We start from the raw sequence: 27,012 nt of genomic DNA on the forward strand, positions 1-27,012 counted from the left end.
TATAGTGTTATTATGTGTATGGAAATTAAAGTACAATCGTATTATGTTTAAAAAAATAAAGCACATTGTTGTCATATGAAACACATGGAAGTATGTAGCTATTATGTATAAATAAATATAAATATTTATGCTTATTTCGAGGTTTCGGTTACAAGAACCGAAACTTTTGCTTAAAAAGGGATCGGTTACTATAAAAGAATGTGGAACTTACAAATAACGAAAATTTTCGATTATAGTTTCAAATCTGTGGATCTTGTGTTCTCTAAAAGAAAATGGAACCTTTAGGTTTAAAAGGGTTTGGTTGTGAAACGGGATTATTTAACTTCTTATTATTGGACTTCATGACGTGTGTTGTTGTAATACTTTATGCTTGACTGTTGGCTTTTACTCATGTACCTCTCACATGATGACTTTAAGTTGGGTGTGGCATGATACTAATTTGAACTAACTTTTACCTTTGAACTGATCATCGTAAGCAATTAGTTTAACACAAATAATATATTTTATAATTGTATGGATAACTGGAAAGCAACCTGATCATTTGCCAAAGAAGACAAAATATTACAATAGCATGCAGTACAACGGTACAACAGTACAAGCATGAACTACGAACCACAATTTGTTGTTGAACTAAAAGCACTCCAACATACTGTTCATCATAAACTAAAAGGGACTTAATACACAAGGAACCATTTTTAATTAGTGCATGCATGCATGCGTAACTTATTCATAAATCTTCCAAGAAAAAGATAAGTACGTATTTTCTTATTTGCGATCATCTCCTCCACCTCCACGCCCATGCCCAGACCCAGACCCAGACCCATAGCCACTTCCCTCACCAGACCCTCCTCCACGTCCACCACCTCCACCTCCACCTCCACCACCGCCACCACCGCCGCCACCTCCGCCTCCCCGGCCTCCTGAACCAGATCCAGCATGAGAACCAGCAGAGGAGCCAGCTTCTGAGCCTGCTCCTCCCCCTCCTCCTCCGGAAGAACTAGAGCTCGAGGAGCTGGAAGAGGAGCTAGAACCAGAGCCTCCTGCACCTGCACCAGACCCTGACCCTGAACCACCTCCTCCCAGTCCAATACCAATTCCAGTACCTATACCGATACCTACTCCACCCAAATCCAAACCCAAGTCCTTTCTCGCCACCCGACTCTCTGACACCATGACTAAAGTTGAAAGTACTAGCAAGCTAGCGAGGCTCATTGCTTTCATTTTCGCCATATACCTTAAGCCTTATTTATCAAAAGAAATGGTTAGCTTATTTTGTTTGGTGATTGCTCCGAAACCATAGGTCTACTTATAGGTGCAGAGGGTGGGTGAATAACTAAAAACAACGTGAAAGTGGTGGACACATGGATCGATTATTAACATTGGTATTTCGGTGTTGAAAACTGGTGAATGACAATTTTTTGGTCCCCACCATTTTTTGTTTTTTTTGAGAAATTTTTGCTTATGTTTTCTCGCCTAAAAACTCGGTGAAGTGTGAAAGAAGCATAGAATTGTGGCTGAAAATGGGTTGAGCATGCTAGTGGATACTCGTATAGTGGCCAATGTTACCATGATTGGCATTATTGTTGCTCAACCCATGATCGATTGCACTTTAAATCATAGTGGAACTCTCCAATTATTTACTTACATTTAAAAAACTATAAAATCCACACCAATCACCATCCAAAAGTCCAAATAAGATGTGGTTAAAACCAAGAAGATAAGGATCTCCCGCCAGCTGACCTCAAAATGCGGTAGAGATTATCTGGAAGAAGAAAAAAAACTCGTTTTGAAGTGTTTGTCGATGATATGAAATTCGTAAACGGGGCATTTAAGAACTCTAGTCGCTCGCTAATTACTGTATAATTCAAAACCATGATAGTATAGTTCAAAATATTTAGGTTATCTTTTAATTAAGTTTCGGCCAAATATGCTGGTGTTTAGATGTGCGTTTTGAATGTGATCATGTGTTAACTTAATTAGTTAATCCACGTGTACATATATGTTTTGGCTGACAAAGTGACTGTCACCGAGCGTTTCCAGGCCATGAATCCGACTCCATTAAAGACACTTGAGACTAGAATCGCACTTGGATTATCTTATGAACCAAGGAAATTAGTAAGGATTTGAATTATCATGAACAGAAGAATTGCCCGCATCTGATTGAGACATAATTGCTAAATCGATTGAAGAAATCAGATCAAAATTGAAGAAATTAATGAAGAAATGAAAGAATGGAAGGATCATTGCTCTATACCATGTTTGAGTTTAGAGAGGGAAAGGGAGAAACTTCATTCATTTCATTGAAGAAAAAGTTACAGAACAAATGAGAGGATTAAACTATATGTATGTACAGAGACTAACTGATTAAGCTAATGAGTGAATAACAAATATGTAAACGTGGATTAACTAATTAAGTTAACATCATCTAATATATAAAGTGATCAAAATTATGTAATTCGCCTCGAGAAAACAGGATTCGGGCACACATATAGCAGGCACATAAGGCATCCTCCTAGATCCTTAGTCCTATTCTAGCATGCTGTTCTGATAAAGCTAATACACATATAATAGGCACATAAGGCATCCTTCCTAAAACTCCCGTGCTAACTGCTGTACCTCAATCACTGGCGCAAACTCAGCCCTGAACCTGGCCGAGAAATCACTCCATGTCATCGCGTCCAACGTGGCATCCTCACCCATGGCATGACCAACCTCCTCCCACCAATCCCGTGCTCTGTTCTTCAAAAGACAGGAGGCGAGTCTGACCTTGTCCCCCTCGGAACACTGGCTCGCGCGGAAAGCGTTGGCAACATCTGCCAACCATCTGCTACTAGTAATGGGGTCCCTATCCCCATGAATAATCTGGTGCTCCACAAGCTCTAAACTCTCGAAATGTCAATGTACGCGCTCCTAGCAAAGCCATCATCTCTGCGTGAAAGGCTCCAAGCCTCTCATCCAAAATCTCTAGTATACCCTCATTGACCGTACCAAAGATCACAGGAGTCTGATCTAGAATACTGCGCGTAACCTCAGCTGAAATAAACTCCCTCATCCGCTCCTCGAGCTGCTCGATCCCTGAACCCGAGCCTGATCCCTCTCCGGCGCCTGATCTGCCTACTGGTCTCTCACGCAATGTCACCATGCTGAAAGCATAACACAATAACTATTAAAATACACTTCACTGCTGAGGGATTACACATACACACTACAAGTTCCCTGGCTTTGTCTTGGCCCCTCTTGAATCGAGTACGGATCCTCTACTTTCAGTAGTACGAGCCCATACTACCTTCCACATCTATCCGTACTTTCTTCAAGAACTGCCTTGACTCTACCAAGTCCCTTCTACTGCTACTGATCTCTGCTACTCTCATCCTAGGCTTGCCCTAGGTAAAATCTCTGACTCCACCCAAACCAATCCTCAGCTGCTGAAGGCCTCCTTGTAATGCCAATTAGCCATCACCTGAATACCATCACATGTGACGAGGCTCAGATAATCCTTCGAGTAAAAGACTCGTCCCTACAACGGTTAAACTCAAACGAGAGCTGCGCAATAGGGCCAAATCCAGCACTCTGAGATTATTCAACCCTGATCACATGTGACGTGACGTATTCACCTGATGGCTAACTCCCATCACTCAGAGTCCTACAAAGCACAAAGCAAGCAGCATTCGGACACAGGAAACTACTCAAGCAAAACTATTCGCATAACGAGAAACTGTACTAGCATACAATGCTAAGCTCATACTATCAGGCATAACCTAAACAGGCTATCCTACTACTATCTACTCAATACTAGCATGCAATTCTCATAAAGCCGAAACACATATAGTAGGCACATAAGGCATCCTCCTAGATCCTTAGTCCTATTCTAGCATGTTGTTCTGATAAAGCTAATACACATATAATAGGCACATAAGGCATCCTTCCTAAATCCTTAGTCCTAATCTAGCATGCTGTCCTACTGAAACTGAAACCGATAATCATAACATAAACTTGTATGGGTAATTTGGGAATACTTACTTGAACTCGGCTGATTGCATGCACCACACCCTTTTCTCTTTTCAAAATTCTTTTTGCTTTTTCTAAAACTCTTTCCTTTATACTTTTTCTGAAATTTGTTTTCTTTTCTCAAAATCCTTTTGTAAACATGGTTTTTCTCTTGAAAACTTTATACCACTTCCTTAGTTTGAGTTCAGACACACCCGAAAGTGTGCCCGAATCCCTCAAACCAAGGCTCTGATACCAACTTCTAACATCCCAAAAACACAGTCTGAAATTTTCGTTTAATTTAATAATAAAAACCATAGTCGATAAACCTCATATAAAAATCATAAGCAATGTATCCCAAAATATTATAACAACTGTCAAATATATCAGAGTATAAACATCCCAGGCTGAACAAATGGTGTGTGCACTGCAATCTTCCCGAGTTCCTCTTTTGAAAACTGAGTACCTGAAACCAAAACTGAAAACTGTAAGCACAAAGCTTAGTGAGCTCCCCCAAACTACCACATACCATACATAACATATAAAGCAACTACTCGGCCTTGCCCACTGCATCGGACCGAAGTCCGGACTAACTGCATCGGACCGAAGTCCGGAACTAACCAGGGCCTTGCCCTCTGCATCGAACCGAAGTCCGGAGACTGCATCGGACCGAAGTCCGGAACTAACCAGGGCCTTGCCCTCTGCATCGGACCGAAGTCCGAAAACTGAATGAACATAGCATAACATAATCATAACTACTAACATAACACATATACAACATACTGCATCGGACCGAAGTCCGGAACACATAACACAAAGACATGCTTGAATCATAAAGACCTCAAGAACACTGAACTACTGCATCGGACCGAAGTCCGGAACTACTGCTAACTAAACGGGCTGGCATTATGGTCGTAGACCCATTCCTACTGGAAGGAAACTCACCTGTACTGCTGAACTCTGCTGATAATCCTCGGGCTGCTAATCGACTATTCTCGGAAGCGCTGCTCTCCTAGCTCACCGAGCTACCAACACCAAATAATAGAACTTAGCCTAACTGTCCTCCAGAGGTCAACTAAGTCAACTCTGGTCAAGGTCCTGGTCAAAGTCAACCTTCCAGTTGACTCGACTCGCCGAGTTGTTCTACCAACTCGCCGAGTCCATGCTCCTCAAACTCCAAACAACCCCGACTCCACTCGTCGAGTCTAGCGAGAACTCGACGAGTTCTCCTTCATCTAACACTTCGGGACTATCTTCAACCGACTCGCCGAGTTGTTCTACAACTCGCCGAGTTCATCTTCATCAGCTAAGAAGATTGCCTTGGACTCGTCGAGTTCCTCCTTGAACTCGTCGAGTACCATGATCTTCATGTCCATCACGGACACAGACTGGCTGAGTCCTTTTCTAACCCCACTCACTGATCCGACTCATAAACGGAAGGGTTTGGGTTTTGCGACCCGACTCGCCGAGTCCATAAGCTGACTCGCCGAGTCCTCCTTGTGACAACTCTAGTCTGTCGATTTCAGTCTATTCCAACACTTCCAACTCATAGATCTGGACTCCTTATGCTAGCATTGCACGTAAAGTTGCTGACTTTACGTGCATGCAAGGGGTTATGAGGCTAGAACACCAAAATCAAGCTATAATGGAGGTCTAAGTCATGAAAGGAAGCCATAGTTGAGTAAAGCTTCTCACTCAGAGCTTCTAGAGCTTAGAAATGCTCAGATCTAATCTCTATTCATCCTTAAAGGCTCAATACTCGGGTTGGCCTTGGGAATGGTCCCAAAGTCTCATAAAAGGGACATGAAGAGATCTAAGAAACCATAGATCAAGGTAAGAGCTTGATTACCAGAAAGTGATTAGGAAGAGGGGCTCCTTCTGGATCTACAATCACTCCTTAGCTCTTCCAACTCCTTCTTCTTCTAGACTTCAAATCACTCAAGAACACACAATAATAGCTCACACTTCCATGGAGGACATTAGGGTTTCGCTCTGGATAGTGGGGGCTGTAAATGAAACCCTAGAAATGAGAATGAGATGCTTAAATAGGGTGCCAAGTCCCGAAATTAGGGTTTCCCAACCCAGACCAGACTCGTCGAGTCAGTCTCCCCGACTCGCCGAGTCGGTCACTTAATCCGCGACACGGGTCACGCTCCGACTCGTCGAGTTCCTCCTTGGACTCGACGAGTTGGCTCCTTTGACTTGGGGCTTTTCTTTCCTTTCCTGGTCCTCCTGATTCTGGGTGTTACAACTCTCCCCCACTTAAACTAGACTTCGTCCTCGAAGTCCGCTACGTCCAACTGTTATGCAATCTGCTTTCAACACTGCTGCCGGAAGAGTCTAACTCCCGCTGGCCACTTCCATCGACCTTTCACCCGGTCATTCAGACTAAAACTAATCATCGCAGATAACAATCCTCAAGTGCACTCTAATTCTCAACAATCTTGAGAACATATCTTACCCAACTGACCATCCACCTGGTACTCCCCGAGTACTTATGATGAACATTCTAGGGGCTCACCCTCTTTTCCTTGAGCGTTTTCTGGCTTCCCCAAGGCAACTCTCCATAACTAACCATCTCCTCTGCCACTGCGAAGAACATACCTTTCACGCTATTCATTACTCCAGCCATTTAAATTAGATTCCATCCTCGAAATCATTCCTTACCATTCCTTACATGCTAACTACTCCAGATTCCCACTAGAACAGCAGAATTCACAGATCCACTTATCCCTGCGATCCACTTATACTTGGCCATAACTCGGATAATTATGTTATGAGTGACTTGTCACTCCCCAGGCTATCCATGAAAATCCAAAATACCATTACCGTCGGAGACCCAACACTGTTTGAAACGCTGATCTACCTGGAAACACTGAACCGTCTGGAACACTGATTGTCTGAAACATTGATCTGTCTGAACACTGAACTTCCTGAACACTGAACTGCCCGAAACCTTGAACTGTATGCTGCCACATGGCTGCTTCCCGACATCTACCGAGACCTATCTGGTCTCAATTTTCCGCCAATCATCTGAAATATCGGGTTCCAGCCCAATTGCGTAGTCAAAGGACTCCCTGCTTAGCCACCTCGCACGACTTCTGAACGAAATCCTTCTATGGATCTAGCTGCTACTAGTTATCTTGTCACTGTGGCCCTAACGGCCTTCTGATCTAACTGATTGGTTCCATGCGTCGAATCCTGACGTCACCAAACCCAAGGCTAAAAGTGATTGCTACATGACCACCGGTAGCCTTATGCCATAAATGACCTTAAGCAGTCCACTGCTTCTTTGCTCTCTTCTCTGTAGTGGCGCTTCTACCGTCTTATCATTGGCTTAACCAAGTCTAATCCATCTGGGAAACTCCGAAATCCAATCTGTGGATTTCCATATCCTCACTGCTATACCCGAACTGGTGGGTACTACTGACCTTCTCGCGTCCTAACCACGGACTCGCGTTGTCTACTACCCTAGTGAATGCTACGGCTACACCCGCAGACTTACAACACTCTAATACTATCTGACTGCTAGTGAATGCTACGGCTACACCCACAGACTTACAACACTCTAACACTATCTGACTGCTAGTGAATGCTACGGCTACACCCGCAGACTTACAACACTCTAACACTATGTCAAATCATACAGCTGCCTGGGTTGTCTCCCTTTCTGACAAGGATGCGAAACTTATCCCAGTTTCAAAACTACTCCTACCTCTAAATCCTCGAATGATTCTCCCCCACTTTGATTCAACTAACGTCTTACAGCACACAATACTGGAAGGATCCTCAATTATTCTTACCATTCTATGCGCAATCTGCTGAAAACCACGCTTACCATTGCTAGTGTGCCAATACTAACCAGTCCAAAAGGTCACACCACTTCCAAGGACCCGAATACGTCTCCGGTAATAACCCGCTAAACCCAGGAAGCTCCGAATCCCAATTGGAGACCTCGGAAACTCCCATTGCATCACGGCTTCCATCTTAGCCGGAACGACTAGAATACCCTTCTGATTGACAAGGTACCCAAGAAATTTCACCTCACACAACCAGAACTCACATTTGGAGTACTTTGCAAAAGTAGCTCCCTCCTCACAGTCTCTAGCACCTCTCTCAGGTGCTCCCCGTGTTGGAATATAACCCACCTATACCCGAACAACGCCTTCCCGAAGGTAGTGAGATGCTACCGAGTCTCACACATACTTGCTACCGCTACTGTATCCGAAGTAACCTGCTCTACAGGTGATGTCCTACAACTATCATTCTAAAATCCAAGATATGCAGATACCATATCACTCAATCGCAAGCAGGCCACAAAATTCCGAAGTATCATTATCATTACCGATGTAGAACCTTAACAATAGAATTATTACAAAAGGGAGAATTCAAACGACATATCTGCGATCTAGTGCGGCTCGATCTTGACTTCCTGCGGAACAATGGGCGCCTGAACCTGGACTCTCTCCACCACCAAAACAGGACAGCAAGACTTGAAATGACCAGGCTGGTGGCAATGAAAACATATCTGATCCTTCTTACAATCCCGATACACGTGCCCCCTTTTCCCGCACTTGAAACACCTGAACTTGTGACAAGCAAACCCATGAGTTCCTCCACACTTACCACACACCTCAAGGTCTTCCCGACTTCCAACACCCAAGTCAGCTGAGTATGACTCTTCACTTCTTCCCAATTGTCCTGAAATAAGTGCTCGCTTCCTTTTACTGCGCTGCCCATCCAAACCAATCTCCTTCTCCCGAGCTACCCCGACTACCTCATTAATCGATTGAGTAGTCGCTAACTGACCCTGAAACTTAGCTTCTAGCCCAATATTGTCGGGTAGTTCTTCGCATACTACTCGCGACTCCACTGCAGACAACTGAAAAGCCCTGCTTTCCACCGCAGGCGCCTCTACCCGGCCCTGACGGCCGTCGGTGGTCCTCAAAGTCACACGGGCAAGTGTCATCACCTGTCCTGCTGGTAACAAACTCGGACACTGAGCCTTCTTGTGGCCCCTCTAACTGCAATGAAAACAAATCAAATCTGATCCCTGAGTGGTGGTAGCAGTGCAATCCCTGCTGAAATGACCAGTCCGGCCGCACTTGAAGCAGCCAGAATCAGCTCCACTACCACTCCTGCACGAACCCTCATGCGTCCTGCCACACTTGCCACAACGACTGCGGCCCTGAAAATCCCTCGATCTCCCATCTGGCCCCTTGGGCCTCTTGCCTGAACCCGTGACTGACTGATCCTCATCTGGCTTCCTCTTCCTCTCCATCTCCAAATCGATATCTCTCTCCCCGGCACGAGCAATCATATCCTCCAGTGTCTTGCAGTTGGACCTGCTCATAAACTGTCGGATGTCACTCCTCAGCATCTCATGATATCAGGCCTTCTTCATTTCCTCGTCCGCCACATACTGGGGAACAAGAAGAGCCCTCTCCCTGAACATGGCGGTGATCTCCGCCACAGTCTCTGTCGTCTGCTGGAGGTCCTGAAACTCCCGTGCTAACTGCTGTACCTCAATCACTGGCGCAAACTCAGCCCTGAACCTGGCCGAGAAATCACTCCATGTCATCGCGTCCAACGTGGCATCCTCACCCATGGCATGACCAACCTCCTCCCACCAATCCCGTGCTCTGTTCTTCAAAAGACAGGAGGCGAGTCTGACCTTGTCCCCCTCGGAACACTGGCTCGCGCGGAAAGCGTTGGCAACATCTGCCAACCATCTGCTACTAGTAATGGGGTCCCTATCCCCATGAATAATCTGGTGCTCCACAAGCTCTAAACTCTCGAAATGTCAATGTACGCGCTCCTAGCAAAGCCATCATCTCTGCGTGAAAGGCTCCAAGCCTCTCATCCAAAATCTCTAGTATACCCTCCTTGACCGTACCAAAGATCACAGGAGTCTGATCTAGAATACTGCGCGTAACCTCAGCTGAAATAAACTCCCTCATCCGCTCTTCGAGCTGCTCGATCCCTGAACCCGAGCCTGATCCCTCTCCGGCGCCTGATCTGCCTACTGGTCTCTCACGCAATGTCACCATGCTGAAAGCATAACACAATAACTATTAAAATACACTTCACTGCTGAGGGATTACACATACACACTACAAGTTCCCTGGCTTTGTCTTGGCCCCTCTTGAATCGAGTACGGATCCTCTACTTTCAGTAGTACGAGCCCATACTACCTTCCACATCTATCCGTACTTTCTTCAAGAACTGCCTTGACTCTACCAAGTCCCTTCTACTGCTACTGATCTCTGCTACTCTCATCCTAGGCTTGCCCTAGGTAAAATCTCTGACTCCACCCAAACCAATCCTCAGCTGCTGAAGGCCTCCTTGTAATGCCAATTAGCCATCACCTGAATACCATCACATGTGACGAGGCTCAGATAATCCTTCGAGTAAAAGACTCGTCCCTACAACGGTTAAACTCAAACGAGAGCTGCGCAATAGGGCCAAATCCAGCACTCTGAGATTATTCAACCCTGATCACATGTGACGTGACGTATTCACCTGATGGCTAACTCCCATCACTCAGAGTCCTACAAAGCACAAAGCAAGCAGCATTCGGACACAGGAAACTACTCAAGCAAAACTATTCGCATAACGAGAAACTGTACTAGCATACAATGCTAAGCTCATACTATCAGGCATAACCTAAACAGGCTATCCTACTACTATCTACTCAATACTAGCATGCAATTCTCATAAAGCCGAAACACATATAGTAGGCACATAAGGCATCCTCCTAGATCCTTAGTCCTATTCTAGCATGTTGTTCTGATAAAGCTAATACACATATAATAGGCACATAAGGCATCCTTCCTAAATCCTTAGTCCTAATCTAGCATGCTGTCCTACTGAAACTGAAACCGATAATCATAACATAAACTTGTATGGGTAATTTGGGAATACTTACTTGAACTCGGCTGATTGCATGCACCACACCCTTTTCTCTTTTCAAAATTCTTTTTGCTTTTTCTAAAACTCTTTCCTTTATACTTTTTCTGAAATTTGTTTTCTTTTCTCAAAATCCTTTTGTAAACATGGTTTTTCTCTTGAAAACTTTATACCACTTCCTTAGTTTGAGTTCAGACACACCCGAAAGTGTGCCCGAATCCCTCAAACCAAGGCTCTGATACCAACTTCTAACATCCCAAAAACACAGTCTGAAATTTTCGTTTAATTTAATAATAAAAACCATAGTCGATAAACCTCATATAAAAATCATAAGCAATGTATCCCAAAATATTATAACAACTGTCAAATATATCAGAGTATAAACATCCCAGGCTGAACAAATGGTGTGTGCACTGCAATCTTCCCGAGCTCCTCTTTTGAAAACTGAGTACCTGAAACCAAAACTGAAAACTGTAAGCACAAAGCTTAGTGAGCTCCCCCAAACTACCACATACCATACATAACATATAAAGCAACTACTCGGCCTTGCCCACTGCATCGGACCGAAGTCCGGACTAACTGCATCGGACCGAAGTCCGGAACTAACCAGGGCCTTGCCCTCTGCATCGGACCGAAGTCTGGAGACTGCATCGGACCGAAGTCCGGAACTAACCAGGGTCTTGCCCTCTGCATCGGACCGAAGTCCGGAAACTGAATGAACATAGCATAACATAATCATAACTACTAACATAACACATATACTGCATACTGCATCGGACCGAAGTCCGGAACACATAACACAAAGACATGCTTGAATCACAAAGACCTCAAGCACACTGAACTACTGCATCGGACCGAAGTCCGGAACTACTGCTAACTAAACGGGCTGGCATTATGGTCGTAGACCCATTCCTACTGGAAGGAAACTCACCTGTACTGCTGAACTCTGCTGATAATCCTCGGGCTGCTAATCGACTATTCTCGGAAGCGCTGCTCTCCTAGCTCACCGAGCTACCAACACCAAATAATAGAACTTAGCCTAACTGTCCTCCAGAGGTCAACTAAGTCAACTCTGGTCAAGGTCCTGGTCAAAGTCAACCTTCCAGTTGACTCGACTCGCCGAGTTGTTCTACCAACTCGCCGAGTCCATGCTCCTCAAACTCCAAACAACCCCGACTCCACTCGTCGAGTCTAGCGAGAACTCGACGAGTTCTCCTTCATCTAACACTTTGGGACTATCTTCAACCGACTCGCCGAGTTGTTCTACAACTCGTCGAGTTCATCTTCATCAGCTAAGAAGATTGCCTTGGACTCGCCGAGTTCGTCCTTGAACTCGTTGAGTACCGTGATCTTCATGTCCATCACGGACATAGACTGGCTGAGTCCTTTTCTAACCCCACTCACTGATCCGTCTCATAAACGGAAGGGTTTGGGTTTTGCGACCCGACTCGCCGAGTCAATGAGCTGACTCGTCGAGTCCTCCTTGTGACAACTCTACACTACAAGAAAAAGGTGATTTAGCTACGGAAAATTTCGTAGCTAAATCAATGAATTCCGTAGGTAAACATGATGAGCTACGGAATTTGCTATGACACCGTTCTATAGTAAACTTCTTTGTAGCTAAAGGGTCGTTACGGAATCCGTAGCACCTTTGCTACGGAATTTCCAACAACATTCTTCCATAGCAAAATAGCTACATACGATCTCCGTAGTGAATCTGTAGCGAAGTACCTACAAAATTTTCCGTAACGATTCTATAGCAAATTAATTACGGACCATGTCATAGCAAATCCGTAGCAAACTTACTACAAGCTAATTTCGTAGAAAATATTCCAGAGCAAAATCACTATGAACTAATTTCGTAGCAACTATTTCGTAGTAAACTCACTACGGACTAATTTCGTAACAAAAATTTCGTAGCGAATTCCATGATGGAGAAATTTGGTAGCAGTTTCTATGACGGAGAAATTCTGTAACAAATTCACTACAGTCTACATCCATAGCAAAAAAAAAAAAAAAAAAAAAAAAAAAAAAAAATACCATGACGGAATAACTTTCGTAGAAAATCCATAGCAATTTAACTATAAAATAAATTCGTAGATAAATGCATATAAAAATAACTACAGAGTAGTTCCATAACGAAAAATGGTGACAAGATCAATCCCATAGCAAAATACATACAAAACTTACTACAAAATCATCCCCGAACTAATTTTCTCACAACAAACATTATGAAAATGCAAAATAAAATAAAACAAAGCTACATAAATTCTTAATAAAAATATGGTATCATCCAATGTTTTCGTACTTTGTCCAAAACGTGAGACAAATTATTTAAAAACTAAAATGTAGCTACAAATGATAAACGAACAATTAAAGAAAATATTACTAGTTAATCACGTTTCTCATATCATTGATCGTGTTTCTCACTTCATCCAAGTTGATTCTTTGTTGCACTATAGTTTCCTCTAGCTTTTGGATCTTGGTCTCGAGATGATGTTTCTCGGAATTTGTATCCGGTGAAGTGCATGCTTTAGAAGAATCTACACGGAAAATGGATCTGCCATATGAGTCAAGCCCATAAATTCTTCTTTTACGGTCATGTCCTCCAACAACTGTATAAAACAACTCATTTTCATCAACTTCCTCTCCTAATAGTTCCAAATCCGCACGTCTAGACTCAATAAAATCCTACAATGTTATCATGGTATTAATATACAATTTATACAACATCTTTAATTTAATATTATCAAATTACTTAAATAAACTTACATGAACTTTTTTCGCTTTGTCATCTAGGAATGTCTTTCCGTCATGATCCTTAGTATGAGTAAACATGGAGTTTTTCCTGTATATTCCTCCTAACATTAATATCACAAATATATAAAATCTCACCAGAAGATGTATCGAAAGAAATATATTAGCATAAGTTTGTGTGACCTTGTTGGAACTCCTTTCAATGGGACAGAAGACATCTTTCCTGCTAGCTGCACCATATACATATAGTAAGAGAACGAAACATAAAATGGGGCCATTTCATTATGTTGATTTTACAACTAGGTATGATGTGGTTGGAATAATGTTCACAGAAGATGACATAGTAGGCAAGGTTGACCCATAGACAACCGGGGCACAACAAAACTAATAATGATTTTGATAAAATCAGGAAGTATGATTCCCAAAGACAACAAGTGTTAATGAATCATTAAAGCAATAAAATGGTACTATGCTACAAAAGCTACATTTAAAATACGGTAAATGACAAATGATGTACATGTAAAAATTTTGCTGCAGATCATCAAAATTGGCATGTGAACTCCACTATGCTTTATAACATATAAAACAATGAATTTTAAAAGAGGACAATTGTTACTTATTTTTAACAGTTTCGTATGAAAAACTAATGTAAAAATTAATATGTTCTCATGATCTAACAAATCTTGGTATAATAATGTTACCAAACGACAACTTCATAATATAATTGTAGAAAACAGAGAATTCGATCATTTATTTGGTTTTCATAACCGAAATGTCGCAAGAATACCGAAGAGGGAGAAGATAATTTGAATTGGAATATACTAAATAGAAGCAAGGCTAACACAAGTAAAACGTCATTATTAATTTTCCTGTTAGTTACTGATAGTTACAATATATGAAAATTAGGAAGACATGGGAAGAAATAAAATAAAACATACCTGACGAGGGAAGCACTTTGATCGAAAGAAGCGAACAAACCTAGAAGACGAGAGGAATGCAGGAAGAGTACACTAAATTCTCCTCGACGTGGGCAATTAATCGGGAAACGGTTTTGAAGGGAGTGGATTTAGGGAGATTAGTTTTCCCGGGAGTGGGAAGAAGATATTAAAAAATTTGAATTTCTAATTTGCCTCTAATTTAGTAAATGAGAAGATATATATATATATATATATATATATATATATATATATATATATATATATATATATATATATATATATATATATGAATCATGAAAAGGTAATACACGAAGGATATATATGGTATGGATTTAAGATAAAAAGGAATAAGTCAAAAGTCATATCTTATAGAATTTTTGTCAAATATATAAGAGTATTGTATGATTTTTTAGAAAAGGAAAGACATAACCATGTTGCTTTTACTACATAAGTATTATATTATTAAACACTGGCAAACGTAAATCCTTTAAATATTTTACAAAATTTTATTTTATTAGTTTTATCATTAAAAAAACGATTTTCATTTTTAGTCAAAGAAATTAATCAGCTATACAATTATTATATGCAATAGCTTTGAATGTCTAAGTTAGAGGTGCACAAACTGTTTTTTTTTCTAAACTGAGTTCAATTTTTTAAACCGGTTCGGTTCAGGTCAAATAAGTCAACACCGATTCAAGCCTAAACCGATTCGGTTTCAAACCGGTTCCTTCATGAAAAAATCCAAACCTATCTAAACCGGTTTTGTTCGGTTCATATGAAACCGGTTCGAAAAAACCCACCTTGGATGAAATATGGTCTAAAGCAGCAAGAGTTTGACAACAAGAAACAAGTTGTCTCTATGCATACCTCGTAAAAAAACTTCATCTCTTCTATGCAGGTTTGTGCATCAGCTCGTAAAAAAACAGAAGATTGACATTATTGTTGTATCAAGTGCACCAAAGAATGAGATAATGTTTGTGCAGGGGTAAAATGGTCAACTGTGGTTTGTGCAGGAGTTTGACAAGGATCTTGTTACCATTCACATAGTTTTCTCATAATTTAATCAAAATCAAATTAGTTAAGATGTTATAAGTGACATGAATCTGAAAAAAATAACAATAAATTTATAAAATACAAATGATTTTTTTTTTCAGTCAACACCATGTCTTAACATCATGATTTAAATTAGTTAAAATCATATGGGAAAAGACTTTTTTAAAAAGGGAAAAAAGATATTGACAGAAATTCCATTGAACTGTTGGCAAGAAGCATATTATACCACAGGTTGAAACATACACATGCATTTGAATTAGCACATTGACTATTCACCACACCTGATTTTATTAAAATTATAAATGAAAGTTTGTAAAAAAAAAAAAAGACCTTGTTTCAAGTACAATGCCCACAATATAATTGATAATTATGCCCCTGACCATAAACATATGTGATTAGTTTAGTAGTTCAAAATTGATCCCTCCTCCCACCTCTTTGTTTACTTCTTCTCTTTCAATTTACCTACACAAAAATCAGAAAAAATTGAACTCGTAAATCAGAATAATTATAAAAAATGCAAAGAGAGCATTAAAATTTAAAAACAATACCAAAAGAAGCATCACTAAGGCACAGCTCAGCATAAACAAGGAATAATGAGCTTGATAATTAATCCAAAGAAGCCAACCAAAAGGCACTTTGAAAACAACAACCAATTAAAAACAATGAGAAAGGCCGATAACGGGGAAAAAACAGAGCATGAGCAAAACTAGAGCAAGGGGCAACGTCGTCCATGATGGCAAAAAAATCCAATAACCAAAGTATAGATCATCCCAAAATGAAGAGTTAAATCGTATAAACACTTCCACCTCAGGATCAAAATATTGTAGACAAACACAGGCCACATCAGGTGCTAAATGAAGTTAGGGGCATTACCATCCACATGGTCAAAAAGTCCATCAGACAAGGTAAAGAACAAAACAAATTTCAATAACATGAAAGTTTAATCACTATCTAGAAAATCAGGAATCAACATATATTTGCTATAAGAAAAAGGAAAATACCATACAATAACTCGTTGATCTGGAAGAATGTCCCATCAAGTGGAAATGATCCTCTACTTTTTGTCCGAGATGGAACTTGTTTGTTTGTATGTACCACACCGATACATGTTAGGGTTAACTTGCAAGATACCATACAATCTGTTCTTCTTATTCCTGTGAATCTGTTCATATTTAAAAAAAACAAATAAAATTTCATTTAATTTACTCAAAATAAGTAGCAAATGTCCATTACTTATTATACTCTTTTAGGAATAACAAGATATATACTCTTTTAGATATACTAAGTTTCTTTTGTAAAAAATTAAAAAAAAACAGAATTCACTAAGCATTTTATCAAACAGTTTATGAGCATACAAAATATGCAAATAGTGAGGCTATTTGGAAGGTTCACAGGAGATGCAAAACAAGTAGAAGAAAGAAAAGTGTACACAAAAGAAGTGATTAAACAGAATTACATGTAGTAAGGAGATGCTAACCTGGATATTGACTGAATCCCTTGCTTTATAGAATTCGGTTGTAAAGAAAAGAAGTTGGTATGAAAATTAATTGGTACCAGAACTCAATTAAAGACCTTCTTCTCGGGAATTTTCTAAGGGTTGCACGGAATTTTTGAGGTGGTAACAACTGTTGTTGGTTGAAGTCATCGTCAATCTCATAGGATAAGAGAGACATTGTCGGATATGCCAGAGAACAAAGACATCATCGTCGGTACTTGCCTTCGTCGGAGATAAAATCGCATAGGAGAGTAGGAGCTTGGAATTCCTAAGCGGGAATGTGAAAGTAAAAAAAAAGGAATTTTGGTTATTAATTTAGGGTTTATTAATTTTTTTATTTTTTTATAAATCAAAGTAATATTTGACCGAATTTAAGATTGACCGATTAACATCGATGTTGACCAAGTCTGAGTCTAAAATAAAATTGAAGTTAGATAGATTTTATAAAAATAATTCTTTGATATTCAAGTTAAAAGGAAAATATCATTCTTTTGATGTTAGTGCAAGCCTGTAGAACAGAAAATCAAGATTCCATTGCCGATACGATAATTGGTATGCTCACTGATCCAAAATAGACAATCTTTTTAAAATGATTTTCTACACGACCGACACTATTTACTTGTGTGGGTTATTTAGACCGAGGGGTGCATTTTCTATTAAGAGGTTCACTCGAGATCCATGTGCATCAGAAAGCACCACAATCGAACAAACGGGATGTGACCCCCAACCTACTTTCTAAGGTTTGTGTCAGTTCTCGCTGACCTCAAACGCAACGTGGTTCCTACTAAATTCCGGACTCAAAATTCAAGAATGGCTTCAATGTTAGGTGTGGGAATCGGTTTCCGTTTATGGGTTCTTTGGTTTCCTTAAATCAGTTTCCACGGTTTGAAATTTTTTTTGTCTAATTTGAAAATCTAACCAAATCAAATTCAAACCCGTTTAGACCACACAAAAACCAAATTCTACTTTTATATGCTTCGGTTTTGTCTGATTTGAAAATCGAACCAAATCGAATTCAATGTTGTAATTTTCAAAACACAAATTAGAAAGGTTCAAACATAAAAAGATAAAGTTCCAAACATGAAGATCGATCAAAAGTTTATATGATTGACATATGTAATTGAAAACGGAAAGTGTAATGTGCGTGTGAGTCATGAATTTGTGAGGATTATGAGTCGTAAAGACTGATAACTGAAAACCCTAAATTTGTTAAAGGGATAAAATGTCTTTTACTTTATGTTGGTTATTTAATATTTTTATTCAATATATGAAATATAAAATATAATTTTTAATTAATTAATAAATTAATGCAATTCGTATTTTTGGTTCGGTTTGGTCTAAAGTTTATGAGACCAAAACTCAAACAAAAAACCAAATTCAAAATTCGTTTTGGTCTTAGAGCAAACCAAAAACCAAATTTGAAAATGGTTCGGTTTGAAATCGATTTCGATCGGTTCGATTTCGTTTTCGGGTATTCCGGTTGCAAACCAAATAATTCACACCCGTATTCATGCCGGAAAATTCTATTGCATAATATTTATGGTTTTTATTTTAGAGTATAATAGTTACAACCTATGATTCCGTAGCAAATTCTGTAGCGGCATAACTATGGATTTTTGACTCCGTAACAAATGTTGTAGTAAGCTAGCTACGAAATTAGATTCGGTGGAAAATGTTGTAGCAAAATAGTTATAGATTTTGATTCCGTAACAATTTCTGTAGCAAAATAACTACAAACTTTGATCCGTAGTAAAATTTGTAGCAAAATACCTACACCTTATAATTCTCTAGTAAATTCTGTAGCGTGATAACTACGGACTCCGATTACGTAGTAAAATTCCGTAGTTATTCAAATATTAGCTACAAAACATAATTCTGTAGCTAATTCTGTAGCAAATATACCTACGTCTAACTATTCTGTAGCATAGTCCATAGTAGAATAACTACAGTTTTTAATTTCTTAGCAAAATTTCGTAACTATTCAAATATTAGCTACGAAATGTAATTTTATAGCAAATTCCATAGCAAAATAGCTACGACAAGCCATTCTGTAGCATATTCCATTGCAGAATAACTACGAATTATACTTCCGTAGAAAATTTCCATAGTTATTTCAACTTTTTCTTGTAGTGCTAGTCTGTCGATTTCAGTCTATTCCAACACTTCCAACTCATAGATCTGGACTCCTTATGCTAGCATTACACGTAAAGTTGCTGACTTTACGTGCATGCAAGGGGTTATGAGGCTAGAACACCAAAATCAAGCTATAATGGAGGTCTAAGTCATGAAAGGAAGTCATAGCTGAGTAAAGCTTCTCACTCAGAGCTTCTAGAGCTCAGAAATGCTCAGATCTAATCTCTATTCGTCCTCAAAGGCTCAATACTCGGGTTGGCCTTGGGAATGGTCCCAAAAGTCTCATAAAAGGGACATGAAGAGATCTAAGAAACCATAGATCAAGGTAAGAGCTTGATTACCAGAAAGTGATTAGGAAGAGGGACTCCTTCTGGATCTACAATCACTCCTTAGCTCTTCCAACTCCTTCTTCTTCTTCTAGACTTCAAATCACTCAAGAACACACAATAATAGCTCACACTTCCATGGAGGACATTAGGGTTTCGCTCTGGACAGTGGGGGCTGTAAATGAAACCCTAGAAATGAGAATGAGATGCTTAAATAGGGTGTCAAGTCCCGAAATTAGGGTTTCCCAACCCAGACCAGACTCGCCGAGTCAGTCTCCCCGACTCGCCGAGTCAGTCACTTAATCTGCGACACAGGTCACGCTCCGACTCGTCGAGTTCCTCCTTGGACTCGACGAGTTGACTCCTTTGACTTGGGGCTTTTCTTTCCTTTCCTGGTCCTCCTGATTCTGGGTATTACACAGTTACACTTTCTTAAATTTCTTAATCAAAGTGAACTTTGACAACAATATTAAACAATTAAACTTCAGTGTAACTGATTCAATTTAACAAATATGCTTGTTTTAAAGCGGTATTTTGCCTCATAACCGAAGGTCTATATTGTCATATAAATCCCTTTTTTTATTTACTTAAAGAAGTTACTATTGTAAAAATTGGTTGAACTCATTTTAAAAAATGGTTCTATAATATTTTTGAACACGAATTTCAAACCATAAACATTATTAAAATCAACAAATGTTTATATACCTATATTCTCCTTCGTGATACCTTTTTGGGTATATTATCCGCCCAAAACAGAATAAAAATTTATAAGAAATCAATTCTTAAAGTGAGTTAGTTGAAATAATTAAGAAAAGAGGGTAAGTATGTTTTTTAGTCGGCCAACATAAGTGGGATGATAGAATAAAATGGATATATAAGTAAAAAAGTTTATTAGTCTTGTTAATGTGAACCGAAATGGTTTCGGTTCACTGTACTTGTGTGCAATTGTGAGTCATATGCGTATGAATGCACAATCGGTTAGCCAACAAAAGTTCATGGGCTTTTCACCAGTTATTTTATTTTTTCGTAAATGAAATTTCAGTTTTAAAAACCTTATTAAATCACCAAATTAAACAGTCACTAGTTACCACCTTAAAGTTTAATTTGTCTTTAATTATTGTGTGTGGGTTACAAAGTTTTGTGTTTATATAATCTGAGTTTTGCTAGGTTCGGGCGGTGCTTCTAGTTGTTGTATCTCTGAAAACAAATGTCCGGTTACAAACGAATTTGTTTTAAGAACACTTTTGAACGAAAATCGCAACAATTTCTTATTTTGTTTGTTGTCGTATATTTCCGTAATATTTTACCTATGGTTACAAATATGTGGCATTAAGTCAAGAGGGTCGTTTCTTTATGCCTTAGGACATCCACTGAACTCTATAGAGTTCAATGGATTGTCACATCATCTTTTTACAATCCATACAACTCTATCATTTTTTTCCCTACAATACATTGAACTCTACAAAGTTCAATAGAATGTTACAAAATATAATTTATAGTAAATATTTAAGAATTAAAAATTTTCCTTTTTCTCATTGAAGAGTTCAGTGACCATTGAACTCCAATTTCATTGAATGCCAAGATGACATCTCATAATGGTAGAGTTTCATCCATTGAATGACACATATATAGACTTGTCACCTCATTGAACTCACCATTATTGATGTTTTGATACATAAGTATACAACTATAAATGATTGTTTACGTTTTTACTTAATCTGGATAGTTAATGAGTAATTAATTAACAATATATAAGTTAATGGGTTAAGTCATACAAAATATGGTTTAATGTGTTTTGACATCATTCCTTTACATATGCGTCCCTTTTACATCATTCCTTTAAAAACCCATCATGCAAAGAATTGATGAATATTGTTAAAAATTATGTAGCTCTTTTATTTGTTGAAATGTAAAGTGCTCATTTGGTCAAATTCAAAATGTTCATTCAATCTCGGAAAGATACAGACTATGTATACAGCATTTTATCCACACATACACATACTTATTCTACCACTTAACTCGTACAGAAGTTAACGGGGAAAAGAAGATACAACTCCTTTGAAGTACAAATGGCTAGTATTTCCATTCATTTATTTAGATATAACTAGTTACAAATACGATTACATTTCATATACTTCCTTATTTAATCGCCACCTCGGTGTCCTGAACCAGCATGGGATCCTGCAGATGATCCTGCGGATGACCCTGCTTCAGAATCACCTCCTCCATTGCCACTAGTGCTCGAGCTCGAGGAGCTTGAAGAGGAGGAAGAAGATCTCGAACCAGACCCAGATCCAGATCCAGCCCCTGCTCCAGAACCGCTTCCACTGCCTCCTATGCCAACACCTGTCCCAACACCCACCCCTACGCCACCAAGATCTATACCTAAATTCTTGCGGGCAACTCGGCACTCGGCACCTAAAATGGCTGAAGAAGCAAGAAGCAAAGCTAGAAGTAGTAGTAGGAACTTCATGATGGTGATGGTTGGAAGAAGTGTACTATATTCAATATGTGTGTTTATACGATATGACTTGTTATGAATGTCGAGATTTAATGAGAATGTGATATTAGCCTAAAGATTATTTACGTATTTATAGTAGTTTTGCATGGTGGATTGGACACGTAGCGGTGAAAGTGGAGAAATTGTAATGAGCTTTACTTTAATTATGCTAGTGGACTCCAAAAAGTCAACAATCTTGTGGCTGAGTATAACCCAAAGTGTCGAGGATTGAAGGGTTTTGACAAGTGTCTGCCGACCCCTTTGAGGACTTTATGATTTTATCCGATAATTTCTTTCATTGATTTTCAAAATAAATATGGCCACTTAATCCCACGAATATTTTTTGTGGAATTTTAACTATCGACGAAAATGAAAATTACAACAAATGATGGCATTGCCATTTGTTAATTGCTTAAAAAAATCGATTTTATTTATAAAAAAAAAAAAACATCTAGTTACACCAACGTTTTTGTATGTTTCTTAGAAAAAAATAATGAAAGGATTATTTTTCACAATTCTCTAGCTAGTATATATGTTAACGTTCTATTTTATAAAAACTACTAGGTGAATGCTTTTACATTTGCAGAATAAAGTTATATAACTTTTAGTGTGTTTTCTTTGGCTAATGAGTGGTTTTGTTAGGCAGATTCCTCAATCTTCAATGTGGAAAAAACAAAAAAGGAAGGGTTTTGAGGTCGTTGTCCCTACGTTTTAGTGGTCGATTTGGGGTTTTCGGAGCTATTGTTTGTTTTTACTCATACCACCGCTTGATGGTTTTAGGATTTAAAAAAGGGATAATGACTTAGGAGGGTAATTAGATTTCCAGTTTATCTGTATTAGGTCACTAAGGTTTTTTTTGTGCGTATTAGACCAATATGGTTGTTATTACAGTTTAGAAATAGTCCTTTTTACCGGTTTCTTCCTGTTTAACCGGTAAAAATGACTATTCCTAAACGATAATAACATCCATATTGGTCTAATACGCACAAAAAAACCTCAGTGACCTAATACACACAAACTGGAAACCTAATTATCCACCTAAGTCATTAATCATAATTATTTAGAAAACATGCTTACTAATCAATGTGACTGACTTGTTTGATTGAAAATAGTTGTTTCCATTTAAACTTATCACACGACCCTTCCAGAATTTCCAAGTCCAAAAACGAATGGAAATGTAAAACCAACAGGGACTTGCAAATGATGTCTATTATCAATTATTTTATAAAGAGCAAAACCACAACATGAACTAAGAAACTGAAGTTGCAAAATGAATAAAAAATCAGCACATAAACAAACACATACAGACTATATACAACACATAAACGGAAGTTTATAAAGCATGAAACTTAATGACAGGAAAAGTAAAAAACTTAAAGGAGACTTTATAGAAAGAAAGATCACCCTTACTTGCCACAAATGGTTGAAGACATCAACAAGAAGATCAATCTGACCATGGAATCCACATGTTGTCTGATCATGACTTCAGTAGTTCATCTACTGAAACGTAAGAATTGCTAATCTTCTCTGTATCGTTCCAAATTTATCGGATGTCCCCAAAGGGACGACTATAGATGAAGAGCTTCGCCATATAGAGGAGTAGTAGGTTCTTCTTCTGGTCGATATGGGACGACGCGAGTTCTAAACGAACTGGTTTACTGTTGATGGTCATATATTCTCAATGTCTTTAAAATTAGGGTTAATGACTTAGGAGGTTAATTAGGTTTCCAATTTGTCCGTATTAGGTCACTAAGGTTTTTTTTGTGCGTATTAGACCAATATGGTTGTTATTACCGTTTAGAATTAGTCCTTTTTACCGGTTTAATACGCACAAAAGACTATTTCTAAACGGTAATAACAACCATATTGGTCTAATACGCACAAAAAAAACCTTAGTGACCTAATACGGACAAACTAGAAACATAATTACCCTCCTAAGTCATTATCCCTTTAAAAAATTGAGACCTCTCCGCTATAAAATTTTATAGTGTTTAAATCTCAAATGCCCACCTTAATTGTGGTTTGAAACTATTGCTTGTCAAAAGACTCTCTTTAAGCCATGTGTCATATCAATATCTTATTGCTTCGCTAACTTGATTTACGGATATACCCTTCTACTCCTTATGTAGATGTAGATTAGCAACCAATTTTAATTGAATCACGTAAGCTCAGAGGTGATTGATACGTTATAATGCTAACAGATAAGTATCTCCCTTGATCCACCATATCGCCTCCTCCCTTACACCCCGTTCCCGAGTTGAACTTAACAAGAGAAAGGAAAGGAAATGGGTGGAAATGAGAAGAAAATAAAAGAAATTGGTGTTCCCGAGTTTCATTAAAGGAGGGAAGTGGAAGGAAGTGGAGAGAAATGGGAGGATCACTTTCCCTCCTAACTTTCCTTCCGATTTGGGAGGATTTGGAAAGAAAGAACAAAATGATTCATTTTCCTTCCGCTTCTCTCCAACTCGGGAACACAAAAGAAAATTTTGTTTTTCTTTCCTTTCTCATCTTTTCTCTCATGACTTTCTTTTCTCTTCTCTTCTTTTCTTTTGTTAAACTCGGGAACGAGTTCCATTCTCTCATTTTTTCCACACTCGGTTGAAGCTCTTGAAGTTAACTGAAACGCAAACCCTAACGTTGAAGTCTCTAAATAAATCAGCAGAACTAACCCCTTCTCTTTCATCAAAAGGAAATTCAACAACTCCCCACCATTATCCTTTATGGTTTTTCTATTTGGTATATTTTTCATATGTTAAACTGAAATTTGAAATTAGATTCCTTCTCAACCAGGGTTTTATTCCATAAATCATTTCCTCATCCTATAGGCCCAAAATCACAACCGTACATTGTTAATCTCCTTCTTCGTTTTTCATCGGTCACTAATGCACTTGAGTCCAAGTAAAGTGTTGAGCTTTTTTAGATTTGTGATTTTTGATCTCATTCTTTCTAGCATCACTTGCCTCTGAGCCTGAAAATTAGGGCTCAAACGAAATTTAATGGTACTCAAATAGATATAGTTTTCGTTACCGTTTTCATAATTTTTGTTATTATTATCTATATATAAATACAATTCTTCCACATCATCTTTTCCTGCATTGGGTACATATTGTATCAGAAATCTGTGTAATACACCGAGTCCTTATTACAATGAGGGAGCTTCATGGGAGAGTAAAATAGGAAAGCGGATTGACTGCTAAGATGTCTTGAGCCATTCAAATGCTTCTTTGCAAAAATTGCAAATATTACTTCTAAATATTATTCTTCTTTTTTTATTTTTATAACTTTCTAATTCAATAAAATTGTATCATAAGCATGTACATAAATTTGTAGTAAACTAACCATCTTTTAAAGTCTCTTATTATGTGTTGTTCAAGGAATTAGTTTCTCACCAGGTAAAACGAATAGTAGCAACCAGGTTTTTGACAAAATATGATAAAGAAACCTAGCTATTATTAAAATCAAACTTCATAATGAAACCTTTCAATGTGTCTGGTGAACTAATTCATGTCAATATACGTTTTGTAAATCAGTTAAAAGCTCTACTGTTAGAGATTCAGTTGATGGCATGAAAAGTGAAGATGCATTAAAAGTGGCAGGAAAAGGTGAAGATGCATTAAAAGTCAAAGAATCAACTGTTGTTGGTTTAAAATTATCTGTTTTGGGCCTACAAAAATAATTGTTATTTCTAAGTTTCTTTTGTTTGGGCCTGCAAAAAATCCAACAATTTGTTGAGTAATTTAGTTAAAATCATGATTTATATTAAAATCTAAGCAGATCTTACAGAAAAAAAAAATCCATAATTTCTTTAAACTTCTTTTTAAATATTTCAAGAGGGTCTTCCGCTTCTTGATATTCTCAAAGATTAAGATTGATGTGTAATTCTGTTGGTAAGGTTATTACTTGTTTGTTTAGTGGAATCTTGTAATTTAAGATGGAAAAAAGGAAACACTGATCCAGGTTTTTATAAGGAGACTTTAATAGATGATCATTTTCCTATGTGGTCAATTTTATTATATTAAATGTATTTACATACATAACGTATATCGGATATTCAATATATATATATATATATATATATATATATATATATATATTAAACAATCAAAACAAAAGTTTAAAAAAAACTTTAATTTTATTAATTTAATAAAATTTTAAAAATATTTTACCCATGATTCCCATAGGTTGTAACCTAATTTATTATAAAATTGTGTTTTGGTCTTGATTTGGTTTTCTTGTAACAATGAACAATCATGAACGGAAAAGATACTTAGCCTTAACTTAGGACATGATGGATTAATGATCTTACTTTAACTTTTTTGATTCAATGTATTCCTACGGGGAAGAAGTGTAATATATGCAATATGTGTGTATACCATTTTCTTTTTGGCTTTCTAATATAGATCGTAAAAGAAAAAGCATGCCGTTCGAAAAAAAAGATATAAATAAAATCTTAATAAATATATAAAATATTCTCATTATTTTTTACTAAGAAACATACAAAAACGTTTCTTCACTTGAACCGGCATCATAAAAAGAGACATATAACAAATTCCCAAAGACCCTAGGACCGATATAATCAGCACCGATCTACCACCAACCGACAACATACTTGTCTTCCATTTGGAAAGTTTCTTATGAAATTTCTCCACAATCGGCCACCACCCATTAAATTCTCGACATATTAAATCTCACCGGAAGACCAAGATACAAAAATAGAGGTTTTCTTGGCCGACACCCTGTGACATTCGTAAAAGACAACTCAACCCCCACACCATACAAATTGGACTTATAAAGATTTAGTTTTAAACCAGAAACACATAGTATAAACAATCTAAAATCCGAATTATAGAGATAATATTCTCCCGTCATCGCTCCCTCAAGAAAATAGCATCATCAACATAAAACAGATGGGAA

General features: G+C 38.3%; 1 protein-coding gene and 1 pseudogene across 1 annotated transcript; both read right to left on the reverse strand.

The window, feature by feature from the left end:
* Positions 1 to 483: 483 nt before the first annotated feature.
* Positions 484 to 1,300, reverse strand: LOC145134316 (uncharacterized). Its single transcript, XM_079069180.1, has one exon. The coding sequence runs from the start codon at positions 1,228 to 1,230 to the stop codon at positions 766 to 768; it is 465 nt and encodes a 154-aa protein (XP_078925306.1). The 5' UTR covers positions 1,231 to 1,300; the 3' UTR covers positions 484 to 765.
* Positions 1,301 to 23,613: 22,313 nt separating this feature from the next.
* Positions 23,614 to 23,664, reverse strand: LOC145135195 (U6 spliceosomal RNA; annotated as a pseudogene).
* Between the last annotated feature and the right edge of the window lie 3,348 nt (positions 23,665 to 27,012).

Source organism: Lactuca virosa, chromosome 8 (assembly GCF_052849685.1).
Source record: "Lactuca virosa cultivar CGN04683 chromosome 8, Lactuca_virosa_CGN04683_v6, whole genome shotgun sequence".
NCBI classification, from domain to species: Eukaryota; Viridiplantae; Streptophyta; class Magnoliopsida; order Asterales; family Asteraceae; genus Lactuca; species Lactuca virosa.